Genomic DNA, 13,233 nt, shown 5'->3' with positions numbered 1-13,233 from the left:
GTCAATCACGAGTCAGTTTGAACTGACTTCTAAACAGTTCAAAAGGTAATTACAATGCATAGAATTGCAGACACAAAACACATAATTCAAATCATACAACTTTAGCTTTAAAAATCGAGATAGGCAAAGCATCGACCAGCACCATGTGAAATGAAACCCCCCTAAATACACCAGTTTTCAATGTCAGCATAGTGTTTTGGAATCCTATTCAACTTGGTTTTGCCCCCCCCCGCCCTCGGGATCACAGCAATTTCCCAGAAGTCTGTCTGTGCTGACGGGACAAACTGGGAAGGGGCCCCTCCCCAGATCAAACGTGACCCTTGACCCACCAATACACCACTGCATTGTCTTGGTACACTGTCATCAACCCGCATTAGACCAGAGTAGAGGGGCCTGACAGAAAGGGGCAAAGGGCGCTGGCAACTTCATAGTCGAGCACGCGTCACCAGGCGTCCCAGAAAAAGCCAGGGTAGGCATTAAGAGTGAATGAACACAGTCAATGAAATGGGAGGTATACTGAGGTATTGTCACACAGGACAAAGATTTACCTTGATGGAAAGAGCTTTGAACTCCTGACACTGACGGTAAGAGCACGGTCGCTCAAAGAGGTCAGCAGAGGCCCTGATCACATAAAATAACAAGGATATTGCTCAGTGATTTGTGCGTTTTCATTCAGGAAAAACACCCCGTTGAATAGACTGGCGGGGAGGACTGCTTTATAACCTATTAGCCAGGCATCTCTTCTTAAATCTTTGAGCCAAAGTCAAAGGTAAACACACTAAATAATATAGGACACTTCCTTATCCACAAACACACTGAAATAACCATAAAGCAGGAGTTGGTAATCTTGAGTTAAAGCCTTATCCTTGTTTAAGACCTTTTTGGACAACCAGTTTATGTAAGTTGTGTTTTTTTCTTTTTCTTAGTTTGCAGTGTTCTGGCCAGCTCACTGCGAGTGACAAATGTTGGTAATGCTTTAGATTACACACCACAATGTACAGCGTAATTATTCCCATTTACAGTGACATTTTTTAATACTAATGGTGCCAGTACAGTACGCACCCATACACACGTGGATACGAGGGCACAAGATGTGTACATGAGCATGACCGTCCTTTGGAGCCACAAACAAGTAAAAAACAAGCAGTTTTTGCGGAAAGCTATGTTTTGGCATTAGTAGGCTCTGTTTTGGACATATTGTTAGTTTATTGTTAGAAGAGACGGGCTGACTTTAAAAGTGATGAAATTACACTACTATGTAGTCTGCAGTAAATGGTAATTCTGAAAAAAATCACAGCAGTGCTACAGAATTCATTACCCTATTGTCTGCCAAAATTCAGCTTTGTTACTCAGTAGGTCACAGTGGGCCCTATAATATTAGAATATGCAAACAAATACAAACATTTATTTTAAGTTCCCAGATAGTTACCCACTTACTTCCTAACTTCACATATTGCTGCTTTGCATCTACATTTATGCATCAGTACTGTACTGTACTGGTACACCATTAATACAAAACATTACACTGGATTTCTGGGAAGAAATATGCTGTATGTTGTGGGCTACAAACTACAGTGTTACCAGAATGTTTTGTTCAAATAAGAATGAAAAAAAGCCTTTGATAGTACCTCTACTTCACTTTAATCATAACCTTTTGGGAAATGAACAGAAATCCAACAAATCCATAAAAAAATTAAATATTGACATAACATTATAATGAAGTAACAATAAATACAAGTAATTACATAAATGTACAGAAATCTTGAAACACAGACTACAGAATACTGCCATTTGTGAATAAGAGACATACAATATACTTATTTCAAGAGCCTGTTGATATGGTGTGTATAACTGTACTGCTATTTGAACCAGAGGTTGACCACAAGGAGTCAAACTGCTATGACTGAAAAATAAAACTGTGTTAGTACTGTGCTCTACTTTCACTGATTCAACCTACATTTGATTTTATGCTGCCTTACAATCACATGTGGGACTCATTAGAAGAGATAGTTCTCATTAGTAAATGATGTGTAGTAAAAAATGTACTCACTGCTGTGTTAACAGGCCCTTAAAATAAGGTGTGATGTCAGTACAGACATTTATGACCAGGAGGAGTCAACTGGGTGGGCTGCAGGCAAAAGTTGCCCCTAACCACAGATTCTAGATCATTTTTCACTGTCCACAGCAGGATGGTAGGCATTACAAGGTGGGAGATGACATACAACCTGGATCTGTGTTTAGGGCCATCAACTGCAATGGGTAGCCTTAACAACTCATGCTTAATCTTAGCCAGCCAAACCCCTCTAGGGCAAGGGAGAGAAAGATACGGCAGGGGGGCAATCAAAACAGAGACTGAGGTAGACACATTAGGTTGGCTCAGAGTAAGAGCTCTGGATACAAAACACTATTAACTTCCCCTGTGGTCACAGGTATCACGTGTTCAAAGTACGACATTTTAACAGCCCATTCTCTTAAAGGTTGAGCAAGCTCTTTGATGGACATTCGAAAACAATTCAACATTATTTCATCAAATCTGTGATACACTTTGCATTTAGCTGATCAATCTGATCAATCCACTAACTGCTCATGGAAAGAAATAAAAAGTACAAAAAAAAGGCAGCACAATAAAGCAATGTGCCACAATAAACACCTAATCGACCAAAAATACGATGGTTCATTTTTGATATTTATATCTTATATCTCCCTTGTTTGGCCAAAGCACCACTGTAGTGTAGGTTATCATCGTTTAATGGCTAGTTGAGTTGTGTTTTGTTCCAAGTGAGGTATTGTTGAGCATAGCATATTTAGCAACTCCAAGTACTTATTGTACAGAGAAAACATTAACTAACATAATATAAATACACTCATATCAAAGCACCTTTGGAGCAGAGAGATTTAAACTTATTGTTTTGGCCACACTAAGGAAATCTGGGTCAAAACCCCTCTGCGAAACTGGAATACAATGGCTATTAGTTCTAATTATCACAAACTCGGTGAGACACTTTATTTTACAGTGCTAGTACAGCTGCTGTTTGCTGGTGTTTACTACTGATACTGGACGTTTCAGAAACCTTTGAGCCAACATATTAATGCTTCAGTGTCAATGTCATTTTGGGGCAACACCACTGTTTGTTTCATAGCAGAAAGTAAATACATAAACTGTAAAATAAAGTGTCTAAATAAGATTAGTAACTTCTCTAAAAAAACCACATGTGCCTTGAGACAAATTGAATTCTTGATACAATAGCCATTTCATAGATGTATATAGCACAAAGATGTATATATAGTACACAGCCCTATGTAAGTTGGTGCTTTTAATGTTCATAACAGAACATCGACTACATTGTGTAGCACCACATATTTGGGGATTATGGGCCATTCTTTGGATAATAAAAGAAAAAGGCATCGTACTGTATATTCCTGATATACAAAAACATTCATCAGTATTTGCATATGAGCAACGATTGGCTAAATGTGCGAATACAAAGAGCTAAGACACAAAATAAATCACTTTTTAAAGTTAATGCTATATACAAAAGATAAAAAGGAAAAAAATATCTTAATAAATTATCTTTAAAAACAATATTTTACAAAACTAACTTTGATTGTGATACAAAGTGGTCCTGAATTTTTCAAATACTAATACAAGGCTCAACAACAGTTTTATGGTAACTAGGACTGACAAAAAATGTTCTTATGGTCACAGCTGTCACTGAAGTATTTTGCGATGTTGTACTTTTTTTTTTTTTTGGCATATTGCAAGTGAGCGTATCTTTGCCATTTAAGTGCAACAGAAATTAACTCTCCGAATGTCTTGAGGAAACGTCGACCAATCGCAGGCACCAGAGAGGGAGCAGGAAGTGGAAGGGGTTAAAAGTAAAAGTAGAGAAGCGGTTGTTTCTCCAGTGCAAAAGCACCATAGTCATTCTGCCCCTTTAAGACTGTTTGTGAAAGAGTAAGACTACAAGCATTTGAAAAAATGTGAGGTTGAAAAACAGGGTATAGAGTATTTTCTATGAGCGTACCGAGCTCCATGGGTCTGTGATCCAGTGGGGGCTAGACGGGCACGGCTGAGTATTGCACTGCTCGCGATCTGGTGGCTTGTCATGGATCTCGCAGCTCAGATCATTGAAACGCTCGCCGTTTGGCCGCTGACACACCACTTGCCTCGTCTTTATTCCACCTCCACATGGCTTGGTGCACTGAAGACAGCAGGAGGAGAGGTTGTGTTTTACAGATGGGTATTGGGAAAAGGTTTGAGTGTGAAGAAAAAACTTCTTTCTTGAAGCATGGAGAATGTGAGTATTAGCTGATTTTTAATGCATTTTCAAACCTCCACACTAAGCAACTTCTACATCAGTCAAAGTAATTAATCAAACACAAAAAAGCATCCCAGAGTTTACAGTTTTCTCTCTAAACTAGACCAATATCTGTTAAGGAGACTCAAGAGCCATGGTAAGCTGTAATGATGTAAAGAGCAGTAGAGTGGTGCCTGTCTTACCTCTCCCCAGCTGCCATAGATCCACTGTGGACATGGCCCTGACTCACAGGATCGCTGCTCACTGGGCCGGCTGCGATCCTCACAGCTGTTGGCAGGGTACCCATTCTCATCCTGGCACACTACTACACGCCGTTGGAAACCTCCTGCACATGTGCTGGAGCACTGTTGTTACAGAGAAAGAAGAGTAAGCACTGTCAATTAGATGTGTGTGAGTATAGTTATAAATCTATCTAGGTATATACTGTATGTATATTATTTATACTTCATTTAGACATGATGATGTAAAAAACACACAAAACTGCCTACTGCAAAGTATTAAATCGGTGTATCTTTGATTAGATAGAAGAATTAACAAGTAGATTAAATACACACAGACCATGTTGTAATGAATACTTGCGCACTATAGTACGTGTACTATTGTGTGCACACAAAGCTCCCACTCAAAAATTCACAGAACAATACTATGAGCCATCCCATGTCAAAAGACTGGCCATGTGTGCTGCTATAATAAAATACACATCCTCAGGACAGAGGAAGGAAGAGTCACCAGAAATAGCTTTAATCACGTCCCAGAATTATTTAAAGGTCAAAATTATTTTTGGACAGAGATTATCACTAACCCAGTTCTTAAAAAAAACAGATGAACAATACAAAGAAAGAAATCCATGGGGGAGACAGCCTGTGGCTCTTAGGTTATGCTATCCTGTGGAGTCACATCACAATGGCTAAGGCCTTGTCTTAAAAAGAGAAAAGGACCTGGAGAACTGAGCCTCACTTTATGAGCGTGTGTCAAAGTCAGCATCACAAAATGCATTGTAGGAAAATATAACTGCTTCACAAACTGTTAAGGAATTACGAGACTTTTCACTTTACATTAGTGCTTAAACCACCCCAGATCCCTGTAACACAAGGGGGAATACTTTATATGAGGACAAGTTTAGTTAGGACATCTTAAAGGAATAGTTTGACATTTAGGGAACTACACATATTCAGCTCTATACCACTCTCCTGTCTGGAACTACGGTAACTACAAAGCTACAGAAGCTGCTTAGCTTAGCATAGCACAAAGACTGGAAACATATTGGTATGGCTAGCCTGGCTCAGCCCAAAGGTAAAAAAAAGCAAAGCTCAATAATTAACATTCTTTTTAATGTTATGACATATTGGTTTAATCCATTACAAAACCAGGTACTGGCAACTCAGCTACTGGTTGTAGCTTAACATTTACGGACATGAAAGTGGTATCAATCCTCTAACTCTCAGCAAGAAAGTGATTAAGCGCAATTCCCAAAATGTCAAACCATTCCTTTAATCCTATGTAGATTCAACCTTGGTTGAATCAATAGGGGGCTTCATTTAACACAAAAGTTGGTTCAGCACAGATAGTAACTGTATGAAACGTTGTGATACTGAAGTCTTACTGCTGGGACAGAGCATTTCAGGTTAACAGTTAGCTCACTAACAATAGAAAACTTACATGGTACAATTACGTGTGTCAAAAGAGTGGCCTTTAGCAGTTCCTTGTGTAGAAAAATAGTTTCCTGATGGTGGGATCATTATAAAAAATAGCCATTTCAGACCGCCTCAGCTCCTCAACTGTCTCATTTTCCCCCTTGCTATCATTTTCTCCAGACTTCTATTGTTTGAGCTGAGGGGTTGGCTGCACAAGATCAAGCACAATATTTCAAATGTCAGGCCCCAGAGAAATGGTTTGTTGACCACTGTGATGTAATTCCTCACCGCGCCCCAGGGTCCAGTCCGCCATTGGTGGGATTGGCTACGAGGCAGGTTGTTCCTGGCACTGGCATTTGGTGAGGACGGGAAAGGTCGGGTCTCACTGGAGCGGGACGGGCATTGAGACATAGCACAGTCCTGCTCTGTGGTAGGACGATCGTCTGGGTCACACTCACTAGCATTCACTTCTTGGTCACTGAAGTTGACGCACAGTACCTGCCGCGTCGTCTTCCCCTGGCCGCAGGTTACTGAGCACTGAAAACACAAAGGGGGTGCATTATGCTCATGTGCATCTAGATGTTAAACAAACATAGACATACAAACACACACTTGAAATTTCAGTAATTATTACATGGTGTGAAGTAAAAGATGAGCAATCATACCAACCTATTATTTGTACGAATGGCTCAACATGGGTCATCAGAATTGGCTCTTTAAACAGATTTTTACAAACATTTGACAACTTTGAAATAACAGTATGAACATGGATTGCTGTAACAACTAGGGGGTTAGAAATGATAATAAAGGCGAGAGTGCCTTCTAATGTATACATTATATATTTCTATATTGATGAGCGAGTGGGCTCAAGGGCCTGTAATTTTTGCTGACATTTTCTTTTTTCTTCATCCTTTTCAGATATTAAAAGATCTTGCAACAGAAAATAGTTTGAGCCATGTGTATTTGATCTCATCTTTTCTGCCACAAATCAACATTTGTGACCACTCGCTTGGGAAGTGAAGAGCTTCACTTTCACACTCATCTTTTCTTTTCCCTGTGATGGTCCAGAACAGTGCCATAATGACAGCAGCTGCTGCATACATCCAACTGTAGATCTCAAGACCCAAAGATACTTAAAGCCTTTCGCTGGGGGGCACCAACTACCAATAGTTATGGAGGCGTCGACCCCATTTCCAGCTGACACTCGGCCCAAGGGTGGCGACCAGCAGAACTATGTCAACTACATACAGATAGCACCAAAGTGGAAACCTCTACTCCTTGGCTGGGCCTTAAAAAACTCACTAACAAAAATGACAAGGCTAATATGGCGTATAGTCCAACACCAACTTAAAGCAAGCCTGACTAAGCAAATGGCCCTGGCTGACCATGCAGTAAATCTTTAAAGATACCAAGTACACATCTTTCTTTTCAGAAAAATAACGCAAGGCAGCGCACACCAAGCACTAATGGCATCTCACTCAGCTCCTCCACAGCAGAGTCTACTTTCTGTCTTGCATAAAGTGATCTATTATTCTTCTGTAACAGCTGTCAACTTTAAAACCCTGCCTGGGATTACACTGTCCAGAAGTTTACACTGCTCTGTCACCATGTTATGGATTTCACATGATTTTAGATACTGTAAGGTTTTACATACAATATGTCAATGTACATGATGTGATACTAAATGAGGCTGTTGGATAACATTATGTAGGCTCTACATGCCATGAGAACAATAACAAACCTCTGTCATATTGGAGTGGTCTGTCACTACAAGATTAAGAAGGCTATTTTGCTTCACGTTAGAAAGTGTGGGTGTGTATGTGTGTGTGTGTGGCTGGAATAGGGCTCTGAAATCTTTTTTGGCCTTGGGATGAACTATTTTCTTTGGGGGGTTCAATGAGTGTCTTTGGCTTGGTGGTACATGTGTGGGTGTGCATGGATGTGTGTGTGTGTGTGTGTGTGTGTGTGTGTGTGTGTGTGTGTGTGTGTGTGTGTGTGTGTGTGTGTGTGTGTGTGTGTGTGTGTGGGTGTGTGTATGGTGACCAGACCTGCAGTCTGGCTGTACTGTATCACCAGGACTCTGATGAGAAACATCTGTAAACAAGACTGGAGCCCCTCACTGCAGCCCCTTGCATCTCCCAGCTCCAGAAACTTGTGCCTCACTCAAATTCACTCTCTGGCTCTCTCTCACACAGATACACACTCCGTCTCTAGCCTCATTCCAGCCCTCCTCCAGACCTTGATACACACTTGTCTCCCAGCTGCCACCCTGTCTCCACATCTTTGCTCACATATCTACATAGCGTGTGCAGACACTAATTGTGAGTGTAGGGTGAAAATCATCTGGAGTAAAGTGAAATAAACAAACCTTGCTGGAAGAAAAACATCTGGAGCGCAATATTGATGACACATTATTTTGGTTAATCAACAGTGCTGTCTCTCAGCATAATGAGATGCAGACCTGATGGAAAATGCAGAAAAACTATTTTCCAAATTTCCACTTATTTCAGACTTACCTCCACAAATATGGTGAGCTTACATAAATTTAGGTGCAGCTGCTTAACACTGTAATTTTGAGATAATGTGTGCCAACTGGGTCTGATACATAATAATGAAGGGGGGGGGGTTCTTACCACTGTCCATTCCAGCACTTTCCACTGTCCACAGGCCACTACTGAGCACACTTCTCTGGCAGGTGGCTTCGGTAGGTGCGCGCACGCCGACTCATCTGCCACACCACCCTGGTTGTCACGGCAACTCACGTAGCGCATCCGGGTCCCTTTGCCACAGCTGGCACTACACTGTGGTGCAGAGGAGAGAGGTTAATAAGCTGGAAACCAACAAAAAGGCACACAGGTTGAAGGTGTGGCAGAACAACCAACCTGGGTCCAGGAACCAAACCGCCACTGAGTTTTGTGGCCCTGGTGAGAGGGGACTTTGGTCCCTGGGGGAACAGGGTGGCTGCTGGGACACTGGGCCAGTTCACAGTCCTGTGGAAGGGAGGACACATACACCCATTCATGCAGTGATTAACAAAATGAATATACTGTAACAACATCTGTCCCTGACCACGAAATACCATGAATATCAGAGATAGCTCCTCTGACATGGGGCAGTCATTAACTACTTAAACTATATTCCTTCAGCTCTATGTTTGAGAGTAGTTGTGTTTCCCATCAACTCTCTCCCCCACCTTACCAAAACAACATTAACAAGGTCCCCCCCTCAGTTCAAACTATGGATTGTGGCAGTAAGCCACTCAGCATAAAGCCCTGATCCCTGTCATAACAGGTCATAGTGGAGTGGTATTCAGGGCTCCAATGCCCATGCTGGCGTGGTTGTAAACTCCACCCCTAATCCACCCCCTTGTCCCTCACCTTCCGCCCCTTCCTCTTTTTTCCCCCATGCCCTCTGGTGCCCTCTGACCCCCAGTCTCTAGGAATGAGGGCCTTAATCAGGTTGCACAGGCTCTGAGCAGGCTCCACATTCCACACTCCTCCTAACGGAAGCAAATACTCTTGAAGTCAGTGCTTAAGGTAGTTCTACGCACACTTCCTGTCAGACTCACATTTTACAAACTGTACAAACTGATAAATATGACAGATTTTGTGATGGTGTATGGCTTTTACAAATTATATAATAGGCCCAAGCAGTGATATAACTGTTACATTAACTGCTGATCCTACATCCAAACTGTGTGTGGAAATCTCGAGCAAGGCATCCCTTGCCTCCACCTCTCTCCTCCTTGTACTCAGACCTCCATCCACCTTTCTGTCCCTCTTTTTCTAAGCCCTGCTTGGTGGCTGGTGGTGGTGGGACTGGCAGCATGGTGGCCCACTTCATGGCTGGCTGGTTAGAATCACAACAAGGTGGGGCGACTGCTTCAGGGTCACTGGCTCTGCCGGCCCAGGCACCGGAATTAAGAGCCACTGCGACTAGAGGGGGGCCTCATCCTGAGTGTGCATGCTCAGCCCTCTGAAATGGGTTTACGCCCCACGCTAAACAAACACAACTCTTATTCAGCTCAAAATAGCTTTATTTGGTACTTCTGAGTCTCTTTGTGTGTGGCACACTTAAAAACATATACAAATTTAGACAACACAAACAATTCCACATCTAAACCTAAGTGAATGAAATACTTTCTGAATAGAGGAGATATTAAAATATTAGAAAATTATGCATCGCTTTTTAACTAGCCAGCTTTAAATATTAGTAATTGGTCATTTGAAGAACGTCCATTGAATCTAACTAGATTTCTGTAAATTACGATTTGTTTAGATCTGTAGTCAAGGGTCAAGAGTCAAAGATCAGCTGTCACAACTAAGGGATGACGGCATTGGGAAGGTGAGTAAATACACGTAAAGACAAACATGAGTTCTGCCTTTTGTGTCTCTTACATAATGAAGATAAAAGTATTCTGAAGACTAACACTGTAAGGTCATCTTTCAACATCTGGGCTTTCTTTAGGGGATTCTGTCAGAGAGTTGTGTGTCTCTATGTGGGGTTAGTGAGGCCGGTATAACCTTCCCTTCTGTCTTTCCCTCTAAACCAGACTAGATCAGACAACATAGCTTTATTGAGACCAGGTGGAATTGAAATGTGTGTGTTTGTCAGTGTGCATGAACATGGATGCTTCCTTCTCTCACAGTATGAATAGGTTTGAGACTCAACCGTGGAACAACTGTTGCTCTCACAGTGAGGAAGAGATAGAGAGGTTGTGAGCAGTTGAGCGAAGTAAAAGAAAGACACTGGACAGAGAGAGAGACAGAGAGAGAGAGAGAGAGAGAGAGAGAGAGAGAGATGCAAGGAAGGAAGTCCTCCTTACCTGGGTATCAGTGGGTCGTGTGGCAGCATTACATTCAGTGTCATCCATAACAGCACCATAAGAGCCAACCACACACTTCACTGCTCGCATCTGGTAGCCTGGCCCACACGAGGTAGTGCACTGGGTTCAAAGAGGGAAAAAAAGGTGGGGGTGGGTTGCATTACTGTGAGCCAAAGAGAAAACGAAGAAAAAGACAAAGAAGGCAAGCAAAAAAGCAGACGGTTCATCTGAACACACAAATAAATAAAAAAACTGTAAACCCACCTTAGCACATAAAAAGGCTTATATTATCACTCTGCTCCCCTCACACACTTACTAAGATCCAAATACAGATCAAATACAGGAGGAACCATTTTCATATACATTGCGCTTGTCTTTTTTCCACTGTAGCCAAGTCAGAGGGTACTACCCCACTCTTTCTTCTGCCTCACTGCCTCCAATAAAACAGGGTCAAACTTGTGTGGCGGCAACTTCAACTACCATTTGACCACGCTTCATTAAATGACTTCAAATATACCTTAACGTGCGCACATCCCCTGATGGGGGGCACAAAAATATCTCACATTTTTTCAGTTCTCTGTGCACACACACGAATGAGACTGAGCCTGCAAACACAGACACACACAGACACTATATGTTGTATGCATAACCCTATATGATGCTGTTGTAAAAGAACATGCCTAGATCATCCATAGCTTTTGTATATTTATTTTGGCAGGATGTGCTCTGTGTCTAAACAGGCGAGAGAAAAGGGGACAGTGCTAAATGATGAGCTTAGCTTATCTGTCCTCCCCTTGGTCTACATCTGGAGAGAATTCATCAGAGAAGCAACAGTAATTGTAAATGTCAGCCTCTGTGCTGCTTCCCATCAACTGGGTAGACTTCTATATTACTATATATGAAAGCAGTGACTGTTTATCAAGCTGTCTGGAGTAGCCCCTAAATACCATTGAAATAAAACAGCACTTTGTTTTCTGATATGAAGACTCATATAAAGCACAGATGAACAATACATGTACATGTACATGATTCAGATTGTTGTATCTCATGCAGTCAACTGGCAAATTTTATGTTTCTATAAAGCTAACAGTGCAATTTCCAATCACAGACTAAATTTAGTGATCTGCTGTTTCACCTGTGCTGGAACATAAATTGATTATTTACCACATTATGTAGGGATGCTTGCACTGCATCAGCACCTTACTTCTTTCCCCACAAATTACTCTTTTGATCATTTGTGTTTTGTGTTTGAACAAAGTCTAGTGTACACTATACACTATTAACACTCACCTGTCCCCAAGGTCCGACCTGCCAAGAGGCACACTCCTGCTGCTGGCACGTCTGCACAGACTCAGGTTTAGATGAGCCACAAAAGCCGTCGTCTAAACGGTCCTCACCAAACTGGCACCAGGTCTGACGGTGTTTATAGCCTTTCCCACACGTAACGAGGCACTGGAAGGAGAATATTTCATCAGCGATAGATATAAATACAAAATATTACATTAGCACTGGTTGTTACCAGGCATTGAGTTTGCTGGAATTCCAGTTCATGACAGAGGAAGATCACTTGGTGTCGTGGAAAGCAGGATATGCAGATTACAGAACAAATGGCGGTTGGAAGGGACCAAAAGACAGGGCAAGAGTGTTTATTTATGTGTGAGTACAGTGCATATGTATACAGTGCAGTGTAGGTGTTTGTATTTAGCAGCACCACATGGGAGATTTGAAATATTCCTGGAATGCAGCCCAAAGCTTTGCAAGCACCTCGCTCTACAATGTGTAAACTGTACAGTAGTTAAGTACGATCTTACCCTGCAATCACAGATTTCCCAACACTCACTACAGTGGAAGGAGGGAGTGACTCTCCCAAAGCTGAGACATGCACAATCAACACTGGGATTTTATATTTGACCCAGATCACTCCTGGCTTAAAACTACAGTATTTACAGCATAGTCTGTTTCTCTATACATTGACTAAACTCGGCTACATAAGCACTGGGAGGTCTTCTTCACAGATAAATCTCCAAGCCTTATGTCACTGTATACCACAATTGAAGCTCATATATGACATGGTCATCATTCCTTGCAATGTTTTCTGTGTATATGATTGCAAATTAAAGAGGAAATATTTATACATGTTTTCGCTATAATCTCCTCAATCAATTTACTTCCCTTATATGGAACACCGTATCTGTCCAGTAAATATCGGACTGGTCTTCCTCTAAGGGTAAAGAAAATCCAATTAGAGCTGAACTGACCTCAGACCAGTCGCCAGTCTTCCATTGTGGACAGAGGAATTCATTGCAGGGTTGGACGGTCAGCTTGTCCCTTTGACTGCATTTGCTTTCATCACCACCAGCCTCGGCTGCCTTTCGACACACTGCCCCTCTACGGCGGGTGCCCCCACCACAGCTCTTGGAGCACTGTGGTACAAATGTTTGAACATCAGCAAGTG

The 13,233-nt window shown here is 41.9% G+C and overlaps 1 protein-coding gene across 1 annotated transcript in view; it reads right to left on the bottom strand.

The window, feature by feature from the left end:
* The window catches only part of LOC127371571 (A disintegrin and metalloproteinase with thrombospondin motifs 9-like), a 46,561-nt gene that overhangs the window by 16,369 nt on the left and 16,959 nt on the right, over positions 1 to 13,233 (bottom strand). Inside the window, exons 21-28 of the mRNA XM_051414442.1 lie at positions 13,037 to 13,201; positions 12,069 to 12,230; positions 10,779 to 10,898; positions 8,836 to 8,943; positions 8,587 to 8,754; positions 6,242 to 6,490; positions 4,502 to 4,663; positions 4,026 to 4,202 (exon numbers count right to left, since the gene is read on the bottom strand). Coding sequence (XP_051270402.1) covers positions 4,026 to 4,202; positions 4,502 to 4,663; positions 6,242 to 6,490; positions 8,587 to 8,754; positions 8,836 to 8,943; positions 10,779 to 10,898; positions 12,069 to 12,230; positions 13,037 to 13,201 — 1,311 coding nt within the window. The remainder of the gene's footprint in view (positions 1 to 4,025; positions 4,203 to 4,501; positions 4,664 to 6,241; positions 6,491 to 8,586; positions 8,755 to 8,835; positions 8,944 to 10,778; positions 10,899 to 12,068; positions 12,231 to 13,036; positions 13,202 to 13,233) is intronic.

The sequence above is a fragment of the Dicentrarchus labrax genome, unplaced genomic scaffold (assembly GCF_905237075.1).
Source record: "Dicentrarchus labrax unplaced genomic scaffold, dlabrax2021, whole genome shotgun sequence".
Taxonomy (NCBI): domain Eukaryota; kingdom Metazoa; phylum Chordata; class Actinopteri; family Moronidae; genus Dicentrarchus; species Dicentrarchus labrax.
Note: the sequence above shows the minus strand (reverse complement) of the source record. Positions and strands in the feature narration are given on the sequence as shown.